At 39.6% G+C, this 20,146-nt stretch overlaps 1 protein-coding gene across 4 annotated transcripts; it reads right to left on the bottom strand.

Moving 5' to 3' along the window:
- Positions 1-1,629: 1,629 nt before the first annotated feature.
- On the bottom strand, positions 1,630-17,108 carry LOC137475329 (serpin A3-4-like). 4 transcript variants are annotated; one of them, XM_068192519.1, is made up of 6 exons: positions 16,816-17,108; positions 16,328-16,395; positions 13,833-14,478; positions 7,340-7,610; positions 4,909-5,056; positions 1,630-3,693 (listed from the first exon to the last, which is right to left on the bottom strand). In XM_068192519.1, the coding sequence occupies exons 3-6, from the start codon at positions 14,464-14,466 to the stop codon at positions 3,505-3,507; spliced, it is 1,242 nt and encodes a 413-aa protein (XP_068048620.1). In that variant the 5' UTR covers positions 14,467-14,478; positions 16,328-16,395; positions 16,816-17,108; the 3' UTR covers positions 1,630-3,504. The 4 variants fall into 4 exon arrangements, with proteins under 4 accessions (XP_068048620.1, XP_068048621.1, XP_068048617.1 ...); XM_068192520.1 differs by having other exon boundaries at positions 16,328-16,392; XM_068192516.1 differs by lacking the exon at positions 16,328-16,395.
- Between the last annotated feature and the right edge of the window lie 3,038 nt (positions 17,109-20,146).

The raw sequence follows: 20,146 nt of genomic DNA, 5'->3' as shown, positions 1-20,146 counted from the left end.
CTGTGTCAGCAATAGTGTGGCCATCAGGACCAGGGCAGGGACTGCCCCCCCGTACCCAGCACTGGTGAGGCCACACCTCGAATGCTGTGTTCACTTCTGGGCCTCTCAGGACAAGAGAGACTTGCTTGAGTCTTTGAGGTGCTGGAGTATGTCCAGAGAAGGGCAACAGAGCTGGGGAAGGGTCCAGATAGTCAGTCATATGAAGAGTGGCTCAGGGAGCTGAGGGTTTTTAGCCTGGAGAAAAGAAGACCTTATCATTCTCTACAACTCTTTAAAAGGATGAAGGAAGGTGTAGTCAGGTAGGGGTCAGTTTCTTATCCCAAATTACAAGTGATGGAAGAAGAAATAGAGCCTCAAGTTGCACTGGGGTTGGGGGTGGGGGGGGGAGGAGGGGGGTGAGGCAGGGGGTGGTTAAATTGAGTATTAGGAATTAATTCTTCATGGAAAGAGTTGTCAAATATGGGAACAGGCCTCCCAGGGAAGTGGTTCAGTCAACACCCCTGGTGGTATTTTGAAGATGTGTGGATGTGGCACTTAAGGAGAGGATTGGACTTGATTGTTCTGGGTTAAGGGCTACAGTTGATCTTAAGGGTTGATCTTCTAACCTAAAAGATTCTATGTTTATATGACAGCCATGTTTATTATTTAATGTTTTGTCCTACTTATTCCTAGAACTAAAAATTCTGCAGTTTCAAAAAACCTGAAGTTGATCTAACTAGTCTGCACTCCAGATGCTTGCTTACATCTTTTTGAAAAAAATTGAACATCACATTTGTCACATCCTTTTAGTGTGGTACAGAGACAGTTTAACTGTTGCATCAGTGTGGAAAGTTTAACATTTTTCTTCTTGGAACAGCTAACAGCCCTTGCATGTATACTAAACAATCAGAGTAATTTGTTGTTACTTGCTCTTTGACTACTTCCCCCCCCCTCCCAATACTATTCTATTGTTAATTCAACTTGGAACAGTGGTTTAAGCTCAGCCATGTGCAATGGATTGAGCTTTTCTGTTTTACCAGTGCCCCCCTTGAACACTTCTACACTTTGAACATCTACTGATCCCTCAGGCTCTTTGAAATGATCTCTTTTAAAAAGAATATATTATTTTGTGGCATTTCCCTCAAAGTTCTCCTTGTCATTTCTTATTGCAGTTTTAATGTTCTGGAATTCTTGTTTTTGGCAAGGGGGCATTCCCTAAACTGATAATGACTTCAATTTCTCAAATTTTTCTTCTTAATTCTAGTTTAGTTTTCTGTGTGAATATACTATTTTTTCCCCTTTTCAAGTTAGGGTTTCTTGGATTTACTTCCAAATGCATTGCTGTACATTTTTACAAGAATGCAAGCTGCAAGATCTGGTTTTGTCAGAAAACTATCTGTGACCTAGGAAAATATGCAGTGCTTTTAAATTGATGTAGATTACGAATATCTGTAAGCACCTGAAGAAAGTACCCTGTCAAGGTTTGCTATGGATCCAGTGATGTAGGCAAGTTTAGTACACCTAATTTTCAGTTTAGGAAACACTAAATTTATTTTTTCTTATTGCATTATTTGAATGCCACAGATGAGTTGTTTTTTTTTTTTTGTTGTGATTTTAATTTGGAAGTGGGTTTCTCTACAAAAAGCTTCTAAGCTATTTTTTTGTTTCCTGTCCTAATTTATTAAAACTCAAAAAGGTATGATATAGATGGCCTGTATTTTGTTTATGGAGTAACAGGAACTTCGGCTCAAAAATCTGCCAAGACTGATAATAGAGCTATTCGAGGGAGTCAAGAGAGAGCTTTTTAGAAGAGTGATGAAAGACACACGGAAGCTACACACTTGATAGAGTAGAAGCAGCACACTTTCTAAAGGTTTTGAAATAAACATCTTTGCATGAAATTAATGCCCAGCCTTCCCAAAAGGTTCTCTGCCTAGCAGAGATAACCTACTATTTATTGCTCAGGCTAAAGGCAAAGGGCTTTCTGAAACTCATTACTGACATTACTGTGCTAATCTAATGTATATGGGCAGTAAATTAATAATTACTTGTTAACACTAGTCAAAAAACCTGCTTGAACCATACTTATTTCTTAACTCTGAATTATAGAAGTAAAATAGCAAAATTAGAAACTTTTTAATGTCATGTTTATTAATTGTTGTTTTTCTCCCATAGTACATTTGTCTGCATATTTCAAGGCTGTACAAAGACTGGTGTAAGTGCTTAATACCTATTAACAGAGTAACCCCCTTTAGTCAATAATTGACCCCTCCTGCAACCAGAGATCAGATATATACCAGGAACATAAGCGAAGAAATAAAATAATGATAGATGTTTTAAAAACCAGAAGAAAAAAATAGATAGGAAAGAAAACAAGGAAATAAAATAAGCATGTTCATTATGAATGTGATTGGTTATTGTGTCTCTTAATAGTGAAAACAGCTTTATAATATTGTGGCTATACTAACCATGAAGCAGATGAGAAAAAGAGTACCAATGTTGTATTACCAGACAGTCTGGGAACAGAAGGGGTTATATCAAGAGACATGGCAAGCACCACTGATGGGGTATGGGTGTTATTGGTAGGGTGCCTGATCCTACAAACAATACTGGAATGGCGCTTACTACCATGGGTAATCTCCCAGGTAGAGACAGTAATGGTACAGACACTGGCACCAGGGGGACATGGCTTGTGCTTCCTGCTGCCTGGGGACTTCTAGGAGCTACTTTAGGAGCAGGCAAAAGCTAGAAGTAATCTTCTGACTGCTCTGAGCTGTGTATTTAATTCACAACGGTTGGCTCCGGGATGCCAAAGTGAAGAGATCAGATGTATCTCTTTTTTATTTTGATCAAATTCTTAGAACCTCTGAAGTTTGCCCTGGAATGAGTCTGGACTATAGATTATACAGAAAAGTAGGCAGGGCAGTATATATCTGCAGGGGAAAAACACCCCTTCTTTGAGACCCCTTTGCAGCAGCTGAGCTGGGACAACAGCTTACAGGCAAGGGTGTAATAGACTCACTGGACAACAATGGTACTGGGCAAGGTAATAAGCATTGTGCATGTTAAGGCTTATGCTAGTTATGAATTTCACGTTGGTAGGAAAATTGATACAAATAGTAAAGTGACATAACTTGTACCTGTCAGTCAACATAAAAAAGATAGGAGAGAAGGCAGCCATGAGGGAAGAAGCAGACATACAAAACCCTCTCCACCCACACGCTCCTCATCTTCCCTGCTAGAAGATGTATCTATGCTGTCAGTATCACACAGGCCTATTTTGTCCCAGAGCTAATGACAGCTCTGCATGAATGCAACCTTCTTAAAAAAAAAAAAAAAAAAGAAGCAAGGCCCAAACAAACATGCATCTATAACTTAAATTGATGAAGAGTCTCATCTACAAAAAACATCAGTGAATAACATCAGTTAAGAGGTGGAGAGCCCCTCTGTAGCCATGCCATACTCATCAGGTCTAATACTTGATCTAAGAGTGGTCATCACCACATACCTAATTTGTACATTAACTTAATTTTTTTTCAGAGGGTTCACAATTTTTCCCATGAAGAGTATAGTGTTCTCCAGAGTTATGACCATTAGGAAGGGCCTGTTGAATCTAATGGTAACTGGAACGGACATAGGCACTATTTCCATGCCTGTGGCAGCTGCGGCTTCGGTGCCAGTCTCATCCACCTTTATCACAGCCTTATGAATAGCCTGTGAAGAAACAAAAATTTTACAAGTCAAGGGGGTACAAAACTAGTCATCTAAATAAGAATGAGAGTTAAAAATGCCTGAAGTAGTTACTGGTAAGAAACAAGCGTCATATGGACAGATGTGAGTCCACTGCTTAAAGAGAGGAAAGTTGGGGGCGAGGTGGGGGGAGAATAAAATCAGCAAGCTACATGCTACATGCCCCAAGCTTCTAGCCCCAGAGAGGAAAAGTTACTCTCCACTGGAGGGGCATGTCCCTGCTAGTGAAAACATTTGCTTTGTTTCTTTTCTTATTCTTTGCATCCACTCCAGATCCATGGAGATCTGCACAGCTTGACCAAATGTTAAGAGAGTAACTCTTACTTGTATTTAACTGAGTATTAGAAGTTCATATAGTTGAAGAAACAACATGCAGATTAGCACAATGAATAGAAATCTTAAATTATGTTTCCTATGTTCCTTCATGTTTTGGGAAAAATGGGAACAAAGATGAAGGGCCAGAAATGGAGGGTTGAAGCACAGAAACACAAAAGTTTGACCTTGCGAAATCAAGCCACTGACTGATCCTGATTCGCTAATGTCCACTTGGGGTCATGAGGGCAGTTGTTTTCTTCATTAGACAATTAAGTTTGCCTGATTATCAGCTTTAAACTCTAGGTTTATTGAAGCATGATCTATCTGTAGCTTTTGCCTGAGCCTGGCAGTCATTGTTAATATGCTTAAAGCCAAATGTTTGTAGTAACTGCATTTTAATTTCCCCCAAACAGTTTAAAAACAAGCAGGGTTTTTTCTCTTCCCTCACCTCCATAAAATATGAGCAGTGATACATCCTACAGCTCCCTACTTGCCCACAAGCAGGCTAGAGAAGGCAGATATAAACAGAAGCAGCCAGTGGTGACTGTAACAACATGCTGCAAGAAGGCACCAAGGTGTGGATACATGATGGTCATATGTGTTTTATAAAGTTGTACAATGCAGGTCAAAATAGCCTTCTACTTTTAATCTATAGATTAAAAAATTACAGACTAGTAACTTGCTCCAACCCAATTGCTTATACAGTGCAACTAACATGGATAAAATACTCTGTATGCCATCAGCTGCCTTTTCATGTGAAGCAAAGCCTATTTACATGAGTTTTGCACCATGAATAGCTGTGCAGAAAGCGATGAAAGTATCAGTAACCATGGGCCCATAAAACAAAAAGCAGTTAAAGCTTACCTGGGAAATTCTGTGCTGGGGCTGCCCAGTGATCCCAGAGAGGTCAGCCTTATCCGTGAATAGATCCATGATGCCCATTTTATATAAGATATCTTTTAGGTTATACGTCCCATAAAGTGTGAATTTCGGAAGATACAAATTTACTGAGCTGCCAGAAAAGAAGTGCAAGAATACGGTGAAACATTTGATCAGTTATCACAGAATAACATAGACTCATAAGAGAAAAGCTGATTTTACTTTCTCCCTAAAGACATTTTGCCTGTAGCCTCTCTCTAGCCTATGCAGGAGATGTAAATTTTCTGAAGTTAGAAATCTTTTGTGCAATCTGCTGGAAGCACCTTCATCATGAGCCATTACGGAGGATGCAGAGGATTCACCTTGTGAAAAAGAGATTCCTTTAGTGTCTCAAGCTCAGCACAAAAAAAATCCAACACATTCAAGTACACTGAATGTTACCTTTGGATAAAAAAGGCTTTGTGACCTTGTGTATTTATCATATAAAACAGGACAGATAAAATGGAACTATATCGACTGAAGAAGCAGGACAATAGTAAGTAGTTATTGAAGGCATGGGAAAACAAAAGACAAAAGCAAATTTACAGAATATAGTTAGATATATTATTAGATCTATTACATATTAATAGATAATTATTTTTCTGTGTCAAGCCCAGTGTCTGACATACTCAATTTTGACTAGATTGCTGATTTCTGTAAAATAACTAAAGCTCTATGTTTCTGAATAATTTCTTCCTTGTTTTTCCCCTAAGTATCTAACAATTACTTTTCAAAGGTTAAGCCCAACATTTACATCTAGAAGCAGCATAATGAGACAGAGGTTAGTGATAGCACTGACATTAAGTGCTATTTTCTGGTGAGAAATCGGGACAGCTCTCCAGGGCTTTAGGTCAGGGAGATGTGGAGCACTCAATGAATCTAGCCAAAGAGAAAGTCATCCAGTGGGCAGGTGGAAAGGAAAAGGCCCATACCTCCAGCATTGCACAGCATCTAATACCAGCTCTGGCTGTATCCAAAAACAAAAGTGCTGGTGGATTGATATCAGGTTGCTGACCTCTTACTTCCTGGTTTCAGTCCGTGCTGATTGCTGCCCTGAATGAGGATGCAGCTATCACTGAATCATCTGCCTTACTGTTACCTACATGAGCTCCTTCACAAACCCCCACTTGCTTCCAGTACAGAGGAAGGGGAAGCCACAGACACACAGTAGCAATGCAACCAGGAAAGGAGCAGTGGGATACATTTTCCACAAGTGAACGTGAGGTTTTCTCCATAGTTCAGCCATTTAAAACATCTCAGCTGTCTGTACTGGTGACACTTCAGCACTATCCTTTTTGTCAGCCACCAGAAATGAAAGATGTTCTTCACAACACTTCTACCACTAATATCAACATCAGTTTGCAGACAGAGAAGGGACAAACAGGTAGCTCACAGCCTTTTCATGATTCCATTTAATACTTTCCTTTATTAAGACCTCCCAGAGACTCCAAATAATAGCTGATACAATCAATTGTTTTAAAGATTAAAGGGAAAAGGAGGAATTTGTGTCATTATTTTGTAGGAGAGAATGATTATGATGAAAAATGGGGAGCAGCATGAAACAAACTAGTCTTCGACTGTGATTCTCTTTCATATTATAAGATGGAGAGAGGAAATACAAATTCCTCCAACTGTATTTAGCATTCATCTTGATAATTGTAAAGGCAATTGTTTCTTTGGCAAAAATTATACCTAAGTATCTTGATTCACCATCTTGTTGTCCTATAGGCACAAACCACATAGCTGTTCCCAGAAGTTTCTAAACTGTAAAGGTGCACAGAGAATTACATTGTTTTTGCTGGGATTTTTTGTTTGTTTGTTTGGTTGTTGTTGTTTTTTGGGTGGGTTTTTTTTTTGGTGGGTTTTTTTGTTTGTTTATTTTGTTTTGGTTTGGTTTTTTTCACATATTGAGCTTTGCCCTCACAATTGCTGAATGGAAGTTGTTATTTCAGCATTAACTGTACAATTGCTGTTAATTTCAATAGGCAAAGATTAAGAAAGAGACAAGAGGCTGAAGTGGTAGGAATTTACTTGCAAATAGAAGGCAGAAAACTTCTCCCTTTTCCCCTCTTATTTACTTGTAAATAGAAGGCAGAAAAGTGAAAAGGGGTCTAAGTCATAAAACTTGGGCTTATTAAGAGCTGAAGACGGGAAACAAAATGCAGAAACAGCAAAAGTCGTAATCTGTGAAGGTTTTCAGTGAGTGAAGTACTGAATGTGAAAACACATGGACACTAAATCAGCCAGATCCAACTTAGGTCAGGAAATTTCTTCTACTGCTTAAAGCAGAACTAAAAATTGCATACTAATTCTGTGTCATACCCCAGCACATTTGTTTCCTTGGCTACCATCTGAACCAAGAACTGCAGAATTTTACCTTTTTGTGACTAATGTCGTCCACCTTGACAAATGTTCACAAGACAATCTTTTCTCCAGCTTCCTCATTCTTCCTCTATCAGGCAGAATAAAAAATGCTGAAGCATCTCCTTTGTAATCCATTTGCACCACAGTGGAAGACAGCTGCTCATCATAGCCATGCTTGAACATGCCCATTCCAAACATCATCGGGACTTCAACAACCTTGTTCCCATCCGCAAAAAATTTGCTCATTTTAGTGTATTTTGGATCGAAAGGTTTTTCCCATTCAGCTTGAAATATAAGAGACAGAGTTACAGGATATTTTTGAGGACATGAAACCATAGGACATATTATCATAGGACACATTCTTAGATGACAGAAACTGGCACAGGTGGATCAGCTTCAAAGACAAACCAATTTGCAACGAGCACTTGATCTTACTAAATACTCAGAATAATTCAATAGCAACCCACAGCTGGTAGAATGTGATGTAAAACACTCCCTCAAATCCTACAGCAGACTGTAAAATCCTTCATTTAGATAAGTTATCAAGGGTTCTAACTTGCACTTTTCCTCCATGATAACAGTTTTGAGGAGCCTATAAAGTCCTCATATAAAGCAGCCTTTATCTAAGGTCAAAAGAAGATTCTCTCATTTTCTTATTCCCAAACCAAAATAGGCAAGTAAAGGGTGACACGAGGGATGAATTCTCCAGAGAAATTAAGAGATTTGTGTTACTTGCAGAGAGGTGTTGATACCTCATATTAGCTGATGATGTGTAGAGTCATAAGGAGCTTAATTTTACCAGACTGCTGAGTTAGGAAACAAAACAGCAACAGCAAAAAACTTTTCCAATGTCATGTTCACCATATTAAATTTTCAAATGTTCCTCACTTAGTCATGGTGAAACAAACTATCCACACTGAAACTCTGAAAGGTTTTTATCCTTAGTGGAGAGGAGTTTCAAAGCCAAATTCCAGGTATCCACGTCATATGTTTCAGAGGCTGAGCAAATTTTTTAAAAAGGGGAAATTTGTGGAGTTTTGGAAAAGTTTTCTTGTTGTTTTTATTTTAATTTTTAAGAAATCTTATTGCTCTGTAGTAAATTTTGCCTTCTAGAGCAAAACTAACATTTTATCAAATGTAATGGGCAAAAGTAGAGCTGTGACACTAAGTAAAATAAGTGACATCAAGAAAACCATGAAACAAGGTGCAACCCCTGTTGACTTCTGATTTCGATTTGAATACTGATTACTGGGCAACTTGTTACAAATGAAATAATTATCATCTGCTGACTCCACCATCTGACATAGCCTGCATTACTAAACAGCTTTCAAAAAAGTGAAATTAAACTTCTTCAGTGCATGTCTTGGGTCTCTGAAAGCATAGATTGATAACTGCAATGCTCTGAACAGGGAAAAGTTGCTACTTTTATGCATTTCATATACTTTTATATACTCTATTAATAGTGACTTCTATCATCAGATATATAACACATAGGACTTTTACATTATTATGTCTAAGGGAAAAAAAAAAGCAGAATGAATCACAAAAGCATGAATGACACCAGTCCTGAAAAACAACATTTATCTAGTGCTCAACTCAGGGAACACCAACTGATTTCAAGAAGAACTTTACTTGAAAACTGAGTAGGATGTTAGGACCACTACTCTGGGCTTCAGGAATGCAAACTTGTCTTCAAAGATCTGCTTGGGATAAAGCCATTGAGGGATGAGGGCCCCAAGAAAGCTGGTTTGTCACAACAATCTCATGCAGATCTATAGGCTGGGGGCAGAGTGGCTGGAAAGTGGCCCAGTGGAAAAGGACATAAAAGTGCTGATTAGCAGCAGCTGAACATGAGCCAGCTGTGCCCAGGTGGCCAAGAAAGCCAATGGCATCCCAGCCTGTGTCAGCAATAGTGTGGCCAGCAGGACCAGGGCAGGGATTGTCCCCCTGTACTCAGCACTGGTGAGGCCACACCTCAAGTTCAGTTCGAGATCTGGTTTTGGGACCTTCACAATGAGAAAGACATTGAAGTGCTGGAGCATTGAGGGCAACAGAGCTGGGGAAGAGTCTAGAGAGTCAGTCATGTGAGGAGCACCTGAGGGAACTGGGGTTTTCTAGGCAGCAGAAGAGGAGGCTGTGGGGCAGAACCTCACTGCTCTCTGCAAATGCCAGAAAGGAGGCTGTAGCCAGGTCAGGGTCAGTCTCTTCTCCCAGGCAACAAGTGATAGGACAAGTAGAAATGGCCTCAAGGGAGGTTCAGGTTGGACATCAGGAAGAATTTTTTCACTGAAGTGGCTGTCAAACCTTTTAAAAGGCTGCCCAGGGATACGGTAGATTCATGATCACTGGAAATGTTCAAGAAATGACTGGACTTGGAACTTAGCGCCAATAGTTTGTTTGATATAGTGGTGTTCAGTCAAAGGCTGAACTCAAAGATATTGGAGGTCTTTTCCCACTTTACTGATTCTATGATTCTTTTAATATTGAAGAATGACCTCCACCAAGCACAGGAGTGATCCATCCTAACAAAGAAGAAGTCAGGTAAAAAAGCCAAGAGGCCTGGGTGGATGAGCAAGGAGCTCTTTGGTGAACTCAAACACAAACAGGTAGCCTACAGAAGGTGGAAGCAAGGATAGGTAACCTGGGAAGTATAAAAAGAAATTTTCTGAGCCTCCAAGGAATAGATTAGGAAAGTTTAAGGTGTGATAAAATTAAATCTGGCTAGGGACATTGAGGGCAACAAGAAAAGCTTCTATGACAATGATAAAAGGAAGACTAGGGAAAATGTGAACTTCCTCTAGAAGGAAATGTGAAGCCTGGTTGCACAAAACATGGACAAGGCAGAGGTACTCAATGACATTTTTTCCCTTAATCTTTACTGGCAAGTGCAGGGACTGGGAGAATGAAAGAAATAGTCCACTGTAGAAGAAGGTCAGGTTCAAGAACATGTGAAGAACCTGAAGATGAACATGTCCATGGGACCTGCAGATCATTAGGGAAATAGATGGAACAGCTAAACCACTATCCATCATATTTGAGAAGTTATGGCAGTCCAGTGAAATTTCCACTGACTGAAAAAGATAAATTAGAGCTCTCATTTTTAAAAGATGAAGAAAAGGAAGACCTATGAAACTACCAGTCTTTCTCACCTCTTTGAGTTGCAAGATATGGAGCAAATCCTCCAGGAAACTGTGCTAAGACACATGGAAAATTAGGAAGTGATTGGTGACAGACAACATGACTTCACAAAGGGGGTAAACTGTGGTAAAGGAAGATCAACTGATGTCATCCACCAGGAGCTGTGCAAAGAATTTCACACTGTCCCGCATGACATGTCCACATGTCCCCCTTGACTGTTGTAGATGTCGGTTGTCACACTTGACGCTAAACTGAAGAGATGGGTGTGAGAGGTGGCCCACTAAGTAGATAAGGAATTGACCAGATGTTTGCATTTGAAGGCTTGCAGTCGATGGCTTGTTTTGCAAGAGGAGATCAGGGATGACTAGTGATCCTTTGAGGTTGGTATTAGGACCAGTGCTGTTCAGTATCTTTATTGGTAAAGTGAACGGTGGAATGGAATTGAGTGCACCCTCTGCAAGTTTGCCAGTGACACCAAGATGGTGGCATGCTGTAAGGAAGGGATGCCACCCAGACAGAGAGGATACCATGCAGGGAGAGTGAGACAGGCTTGAGAGGTGGCTCCATTAGACTATCATGAAGTTCAACAATGCCAAGTGCAAGGTCCTGCATGTGGGTTGGGTCAATCCCAAGCATAAATACGAGCTGGGAAAATAATGGTTTGAGTTGAAAAAAGACCTGAGCAGAAGGACTTGGTCCTACAGGATGATGAGAATCTCAACATGGCCCAGCAATGTGTGCTTGCAGTCCAGAAAGCCAAGCACATGTTGAGCTTAATCAGAAAAAGTGTGGCCAGCTCCACTTCTGCTTCACTCTGGCAAGATCCCACATGGAGTACTGCATTCAGCTCTCATTTAGCTCTGGGGTCTCCAATAAAAGACCTGTTGGAGTTACTCCAGATGGGTGCCATGAAAATGATCAGAGGGCTGGAGCACCTCTCCTATGAAGACAGGCTGAGAGAGCTGGGGTTGTTCAGCCTGGGAAAAGAAGGATCCAGGGAAACCTTAGAGTCCCTTCCAGTACCTAAAGGGGGGAAGTACCTATAGAGGGGGGAAGACTTTTTATACAGGCAGATAGCAATAGGGACAAAGAGAAATTACTTTAAACTGAAAAAGGGCAAATTTAAATTTAGATTAGATATAAGGAAGAAATCCTTTACTATGAGGGTTGTGAGGCTGGAATAGAGAAATTGTAGATGCCCCAGCCCTGGAAATGATCAAGGCCAGGTTGGACAGTTCTTTGAACTCTCTAGTATAGTGGAAGGTGTCCCTGCCCATTACAGGGGGATCAGAACTAGATGATCATTAAGGTCCCAAACCATGACTATCAGTTAATGCGCAGATTAGACAGAGATGATATTCACTAATACTTTCCTCCTATTTCAAAGGCACTCTTATTCCTGTTCTCACTTCTGTCTTAGGGGGTGAGAACAGAAGGGACCTTCTTGGCATCTTCCTCAAGTGTTTCACAGTGCTCAAGTGGCAAAATGAAATTTGAAGTACTCTTTGTTGTTACCAGCTTGACTAAGGCATGAAAAGGGATTGGTGTAATATAGTGGAATAACGTGTCTTGTAGATCAAAGTCAGGAAAACATTGCCAGACTTTTGTCCTTGAAGAAGGAATTCTGTACTGTGCTACACCATGAAAAAAATTGTCACCAGTAATGTGCAAGGGAGTTTGTAATGCACAAAAAAGAGGACAACCACCTGAAAGTATGGACTGGTTATACAGCTAAGGGAGGTTTAGAAATCCTCTCCAGATTAATCCCAGGTCTAGATAATTAACCTACTCTTGATCTCAAGACTGAAAAAATGTTATTATATTATTGTGATTAATGCTATTCTTTCATCCATCTACTTTAAAATTGGTGAGTTAAACTGAAACTCCACCAACTTTAGAGGAGCTAGGAAATCTTTGCAGAAGTAAAGTGAACATCTCTTAAAAAAAAACAGCAATCCTTACTGTTAGAACATGTGAAAATTAACTGTAATACAAAGTAATCTTTAATACAAGGTTTCTTGGACTTTTGTCCCCATTGTGCTACTAAATTCACTGCTCATTCTTCAAACCTTTCAGTAAAAGAAAAATCAAGTTTTTGCCTGTTTTGAAAGATGTACCTGATGCTTAATAAAAGTCTAAATGAAACATTATTTGAGATAAGCAAGTAGGTTTTCAAGAGAACTAAGAAACATTAGTCATCATTTCAATTAGCGCCATTTAGTTGTGGCCAAATCTTCAGACATTAATACAAGGAGCAGAGATGGAAAGCAAAGCAAAACAGAAATATAGTTCTTAATTATTTTCAGGGGAAGCTTCATATTGGAAAGTGCAAGCATCCAGGTTAACAGTTCTAAAAGGATAGCTTTTGTTTTAAAAACTTATCTAATATGCCATCTCCATTTCAATTAAAAAGCTTGATGATATTTTTATCAGATAAATTACAGAATATTATTTTTCTGACTACAAATACTTTGCTTTCAGCATATAATCAGTAAGAGAGAGAAAGTTTGAAATAAGATGCAATATCTGTTATCAGACCACTGATTGAGTCTTACAGCCTTGATCCTCTTCTTCTCATTAGATCAGAAGTCTGAAAAGCTCTGGGAAGATCTGAAGACTGTATCTAAGCAGACTGCACAAGTTAATTAAGAAAAACAAGCTTATTGTCAATAGGCTTGTATTTGATACTGGTGGGTCCATCTCTCCACTGGAAAATATTAGAATCTGCAAATCAAAAAAAAAATGTTGAAACCTATGCCTCTAGGCACACCAGGACTACAGACATGCTATCGGCAAAGGCAGTTAGTGAAAAAATAAGGAGAGCATGAGTGCGAAACTAAAGCTATTGTAGCATGTTCAGTTTTCAATACATAAACATACACAGTAACAGCAAAGCTGTTGTCTAAACATATTCTGTTTGATAAGATGCTAACTTTTCCTTTAATAGCATTCTTTGCATTTAACTCTGAACTTGATGAACAAAAAACCAGCTGGATTGAAATTCACAGAAATGGATCTCAGCCAAGATTTAAGAAAGTGCTCGAATCCTACTAGACTGTATAGGATTAGATGCTTTACTGCCTAGAGATGCCTTCCTCAACATATATTTCACTTAATCTTCTGAAGGAAAGAAGTTAATATATTAAAAGATATGGAAAAATTTGCCATACATTTTGCTAGGAATTATCAGTGTCAAGTAGAACATAATTTCCAATAGTTTTGTTTTTTCTAATTAAATGTAAGTGAGGACCAAAAGGGAAACAAGATATGAGTCCACCTGCAAAACCATATAGCAAAAAATTATGGAGTCCAAGGCTGACCTGAGGAAGTAATTTATGGAGTAGAAGAACATGATATGTATATCTTACCATTAAAATAGATATAGCTAATAAGGAGAATTTCAGTAAGTGGATCTAGGTTATTTACAAGGTCCTTGATTTTTCCATTCGTTCTTCTTGCCACATATTCATTGATCTTTTGCTGGGCTTGATCAGCCTTCTTGAAGTTCATAGGATAAGCTTCTCCTTCATAGAAGTTTCTGAGATTACTTAAAAATTTTTCTTGTGGCTTCAGTTGATCAAGCACAAACAGAACGTTTCCCATATTCAACTGTAGCCCCCCATTCCTTCTGTTTACCATTTGCATGAGTTGACGATAACCTTCATGTATGTCATTTTCAGAAATCTGACGAGGGTTAAAGCAAAGGACCCTAAGAATCTGTGTCAGGGTGTCTGATCTGGCACCCAGAGTCAGCATTGCAAAGGCAGTAGAGATGCTCAAAGGAGAGAAGAAAACATTTCCGTTGTTTTCACGAGAAGAAATATCTTTGTAGAAACAACATGCAAATCGACAAACGCTGTTCCTTACACTCTGCAATGGCATGTTTTGATTTTCTTGTGCTCTTTGATTCTGGTTTCTTACCCCTTGTTGATAAGGCTCATAGCAATAAATGTTGGAATGGATTCCAACAAGTAAAAGACACAGGAAAAGCAACATCTTCATATTTCTGTGATTCTGTAATAGAAGAAAAGTTACATTTGGCTTACAAATCTTTTCAACTTGTTTTTAGCAATACACCAATTTCTTCACTATACAGAGTTAGCTTAGCACCAATGACTCTGAGATGTTTGAATTGGGGGAAATGAGCTTTCTATTTCAAGGAAGCAGACTCTGGAAAATTGCTCAACCTACTAAAGAGGTTATGAAATAATAAAAATTAAAGTCAAAGAGGGATGAGGTAATTCCAAATACGCCCTCATTAAAGTTAAGCTACAATTCATTTTAAACTGTTTTTTTTTCCCAATATTCTGTTTTCAAAGTGGCTTTAAGTGATGAAACAGTCAAAAGCACAGGTTTATAGAGAAAAAAGCAAGGGAGACAGTCAAGGCTAATCAGTTAAATTTGGAAATTTAACTGATGAAAAATCAAAACAGAAGAAAGGCACAATATACCTCTTTTGTGAAAATTAAAACATACGTCTTTGAATAGGCTGCATATAAACCCATATGCAGGCACCTAAGAGAATGCAAATGCACTTGTTAATGAAGAAGTGATGGACATATATGGTAATTTCATAAAGCTTGAACAATTGAGCACAACTAAAAGAAAAAAACAACTTCCACTAAAATAATGAAAGAAATAGCAAATAGGATGTTGTCAAAACCCTCAGAATACAGTGCTGCTTACAAAGATGGGGAAAATGAGTATGTACATAGAGCACCAAAAGGAAATAAGTGAGCCTGCTGCATGCAAAGACATGCCCAGCCCAGTGACAGAATCAAATCACCTAAAAACAAAATTAAAAAAAAAAAAAGTAGAGAAACTCTAGAGCAATACTGTCTTTATCATCAGAAAGATAGAAAAGGGTGTACAATGGCTGAAAGTGAAGATGAGTGAGTGAATTCTGGAGGAACAAAGACACAAAAAATAGAGATAGAACAGGAAAGCCTTTTCCAGAGAAGCATGGAAACCATTAATTCCACGTCTATGGCAATACTTTCACCTCTAGAAATTAATACTGTATCACAATTGGTTCAACAACTTCTGTCAATAGAGAGAAGTAAAGATGTGGAATATCTAGAAATCCAACACATCCTCCAGTGGTATGTGATCATTTGACCTGCCAAACCTTTTATAAAACAAAGCTCTCTCTAGGGGAAAAATATCTAAGGTTTTTGACTTGCACTGAGAAATGTAGCCTTTGCCTTGTAAAAGCTCTGAATCCTTTTCAGCTCCCACCATGATCCCACATTTTTGTTCTCCACTTTCCATCATTTTGTTTCTCCAAAACCCAGCGAACTCAGAATGCTGATCTTGGCTTTAGTAATAGATGCTCTAAATATTCCATAATTCACACTCTGAATATCATGGTCATAGAAATACTACTATCACTAGGAAGGGCCTGAACCCCATGACAAACCATTTTTAGACAGTACACTTTCCTATCTAGAATACATTCAAATTTAAGCTCTGATTTGTTTGTGACTTCTCCCACTCTTACACTAATTCTTTTAGCCAGCTTCTTTTTTTTAATGCTGTCTAGCTGCTTTAGAGAGCAATCTTTAAGACCCCACTTCCATTTCATTTCATGCCCTACATTTGTTATTATCATCAATGTACTTAATTTAAAACACTTAGGAATGCAGATTTCCTAAGGAGAGTCATGCCGTACAAATGTGCCAATCTCACAAAGGATTTTCTATTTTAAAAAAACCCCAAAATCATAATTAAACAATCCAAGAATCTTTAAGCCAAAACTTGAATGTGAACATAATAATTTCTCAGTTGAATATTCAAATTTTTTTGTCCTGAATATATTTTTGACAATTTTCCCACATTAAAAAAACCCCAAAATGTTACTTACAGTGAATTCAAAAGGGTCCTGTTGTATTCACCTGGTCTGCACGGGTCCTTGCTCAGTTGTTTATGCTGCTGAACACAAAGCAGGGTATCCTCTAGTAAAGGTTAAGATCATCTAAGGGCCGTGACTCACACATTATAATTTTAGAGATTAGTATGATGTCGAAACTAGTTTTACTGGACACTTAACTTTACTGGATATGTTTCACATGTGACTTCTTATTATTCATGACTATCTGATCACTCTGGTTAGATTCAAACCCATTCTCCTCAAACTGAACCTACTGTTTCTTAATATCAAACATTCATACACATCTCAGTTGCCTGAATCTACTATTTTATGAACAAGTTACGAGAAGCAGCAACCACAGAGAAATATTTTGAACATCATTTGCATAATTCCCAGAATTTCCAATAGCATTGCTGCCACTAAGACAGGAGGGCAAGGCTTGATGCACCAGGACAATCTGAATCTGAATTTTTGTGATCTACCTTGCTTTGTCTCTGCATATCCATGGCTGGGGTTGATTGTCTCCAGGTGAAGCCAGTGACGATTCTAATAGATGCAGGGCTTAAAACACTCTTGTGCCACACTAGCAAATGCTGTCAGATGTGTACCTGGCTATCCACTCCCAGATGGGGAATCCACTGGCAGCAAGAGCTGTGATATTGACTCCTGGGTCACTCGTATGGCCCTGTGCCCAGAGAAGAAGAATGCAGCTGGGATGACATTGTATGCAGGTGATTGCAGTTACAAGCATGGCCTGGGGACAGGGGGTGGAAGCCAAGGAACATGGGTGTTAAATAGAGCAAGTCTTTAGATCAGCTTACTATCTTATAATCTGGGATGTGGGGAGCAATCCCCTCTGATCGTGTGCCAAGTTCAGCTGGGTCAGATCAGACAGCCTGGTATCCTGTGCTCAGCTTTACTCCTGGGTGCAGAATGACCAAAGCATCATGGAAGGGAACTCTGGGGACCGCACAGTTCAAACCCTTGCTCAAACCAAGGTAATTTACACTGAGTTGCTCAGGATGGTGTCCTGCTGGGTTTTGACTCCCTCAACAATGGAGACTCCATAAGCTCTCTGGGCAATCTCTCTATTGCAGTGTTTGACAACACCGACACTAAAACAGGTTAACAGGTTTTCTGTACATTTAAATGGAATTTCTTGTATTTTCATTTGTGCTCATTGCCTCTTGTCTTGTCACTAGATGCCACTGAGCAGACACAATCTCTGTCTTTACTCGTCTTATCAGAAATTGAGTGATTATACATTGTTGAGACCTACACAGGTCTTTTTTCTCTGGGCTACATATTACTAACCTTTACTCTTTTAGCCTTTCCTCATATGTCAGATACTGCAATTCCTCAATGATGATTCTAGCACTTTAATGAAGTCATTCTGGCATGTCCACATCCTCCTTGCACTGTGGAGCCCAGCAATGCTTGCAGCTCTCCAGATGTGCATAGCAGGGAAGAGTAGAGAGAAAGGATTGTGGTGACCTGCTGGCAATGTTCTCCTTAATGCAATTCAAGTACATGGAATCAGATTCATAGAATAATGGAATGGTTTGAGTTGGAAGGGATCTCAAAGATAATGAAGTTCCAAGCCCCCTGCCATGGGCAAGGACACTTTCGACTAGGCCACAGGCAGGTCAAAGCCCCATCTAACCTCACCTTGAACACTTCCAGGGATGGGGCACCCACAGCTTCTGTGGGTCATCTGTTTCAATGTCTGACCAGTCTCATAGTGAAGAATTTCTTGCTTGTATCTAATCTAAATCTACTGTCTTTCTGTTTAAAGCCTTGTCCTGTCATTGCAAGTCTTTGTAAAAAGCCCTTCTGCAGCTCTCCTGTAGAACCCTTTTAGGTATTAGAAGGCCACAATAAGGTCACCATGGAGCCTTCTCCAGGCTGAACAATCCCAGCTCTTCCAACCTGTCTTGGCAGGAGAGATGTCCAAGTCCTCTGACCATCTTTGTGGACAGGTGCTCTTCTAGACAGATCCACAGCATAAGAAATGTTGGGGATCCCAGAGCTGGATACAGCACTCCAGATGGGATCTCACCAGAGCAGAGTAGAGGGGCAGAATCCCCTCCCTCACTCTGCTGCCCACACTGCTTTGGATGTAGCCCAGGGCACAGTTGTCTCTCTGGGCTGCGAGCGCACATTGCTGGGTCATGTCCAACCTCTCATCCACCCTCACCCCAAAGTCCTTCTCAGGAGGGCTGGTCTGATCTGTTCATCCCCAGCCTGTGTTCATACTGGGGGTTGCCTGACCCAGGTGCAGACCCTTGCATATGGTCTTGTTAAACCTCATGAGATTCCCATGGGCCCACTGCTCAAGCTTGTCCTGGTCCCTTTGGATGACATCAATCATTCAGGCATGGCAACCACACCACTCAGCTTGGTGGTGTAGTCTGCATTTCCTGCAAGAACTTACTGGGTCCTGGTCTACCAGGAGCCTCCTAGCCCCATGCACAGCATCTCACTTTCTAAAATGAGGATAATGTTTTCTCTCATTTTCCCTCCAAAATGCAACAATGTCCAGGGAGGGATCAACCCTTTCTACACACAAATAGAGTGCTGATCTCAATGCTGTTTCTAAGGACAATTGAAACACTAACCACAACAACAATACAGCAATATTTTCTGTGAGGCAAAGATACAACCAGTGAAAGTTGTTGATGATTACAACCTATCAAGAGGCTCGACAGATTGCAGAAAACCCCTTAACCAAGTTGCTTATGAGGTAAAACTTGAGAAATAGGTGGCTTTGAGGCACAATACCAGATTCACACATAGTGTGTTCTTCACATACACCACTCACCTGAAGGAGTACTTGAGATACTATTTTCACTGCTTCTTGTATAAATAAGAGCCAAGAATCTTGCTTAGAGCTGGCTTTTAATAATGGCCTGCAGTTTTCATGGTATATAAAAACTGATTTCTGATGAAGGAAGGAAGCCCAATTAAATACAGACGCCATGCTAATGACAAGGTGACAGACAAATGACTAAGATAGATTTGAACACACCTAGACCACACCTCAGGACACTTGCAGGAGAAAGCCTGCTGCTGAACATGGGAAAGCTGCCCTATGATTGGAAAGAAAGCAGAAAAAAATCAATACACTTTCATAATGTGAATCTCTGGACATTAATATTAAAGAAAGTCCAAAATTTTCTTTCATATGTTTCCAGTGTCACGCCATGACAGGAAGGAAGGTAAAGGAAAGGGTAACAGGTCTAGAACCAGCTGTATAGTATCTGTATTTGATGAGAAATCTTCAACAACCATAAACAAGGATATTTTTTTTATTAAACAGAATATTGATTTGCAAATAGTTTAGCCATTTTGCTGAGTTTTGAAGATTGGGTTATTTCAGAGTAATGTTGCATATGTTGAAGATGTGATATAAATAGTGAACAGAGAATTTCTGCACTCACACTGGGGACTTTTCTAAAGATTCTACAGCTCTTACACTGCTAGCACTGAACTGTTCACAGGTAGTTAAGCCTCAGCTGGCAAAATCTAATGTAAATATAAGTGCTTTGAGCTAAGAAGCTGAAAGAGGTTTGTTTATGCAAGATTTTTCTCTCTGCTATATATAGTAACCATTGATGGCATGAGCAGGGTGTTCTACTGCATAAACAAGGCCTCAGAGGCTCTCCTTAGCCTGTGCTTAACCACAGATACCAGGTGTGTATATACCTTCAAAGAGATGGAGGAATTTCTTAATTTGTTGTCTCATTGAAACTAAAGCACTTCCTCATAGCCATAATTAAAAAAGGGAGGCAACATGGACTAGAAAACAAATTT

Source organism: Anomalospiza imberbis, chromosome 6 (genome assembly GCF_031753505.1).
Source record: "Anomalospiza imberbis isolate Cuckoo-Finch-1a 21T00152 chromosome 6, ASM3175350v1, whole genome shotgun sequence".
Lineage (NCBI taxonomy): Eukaryota > Metazoa > Chordata > Aves > Passeriformes > Viduidae > Anomalospiza > Anomalospiza imberbis.
This window is presented reverse-complemented; position numbering and strand designations above follow the sequence as displayed.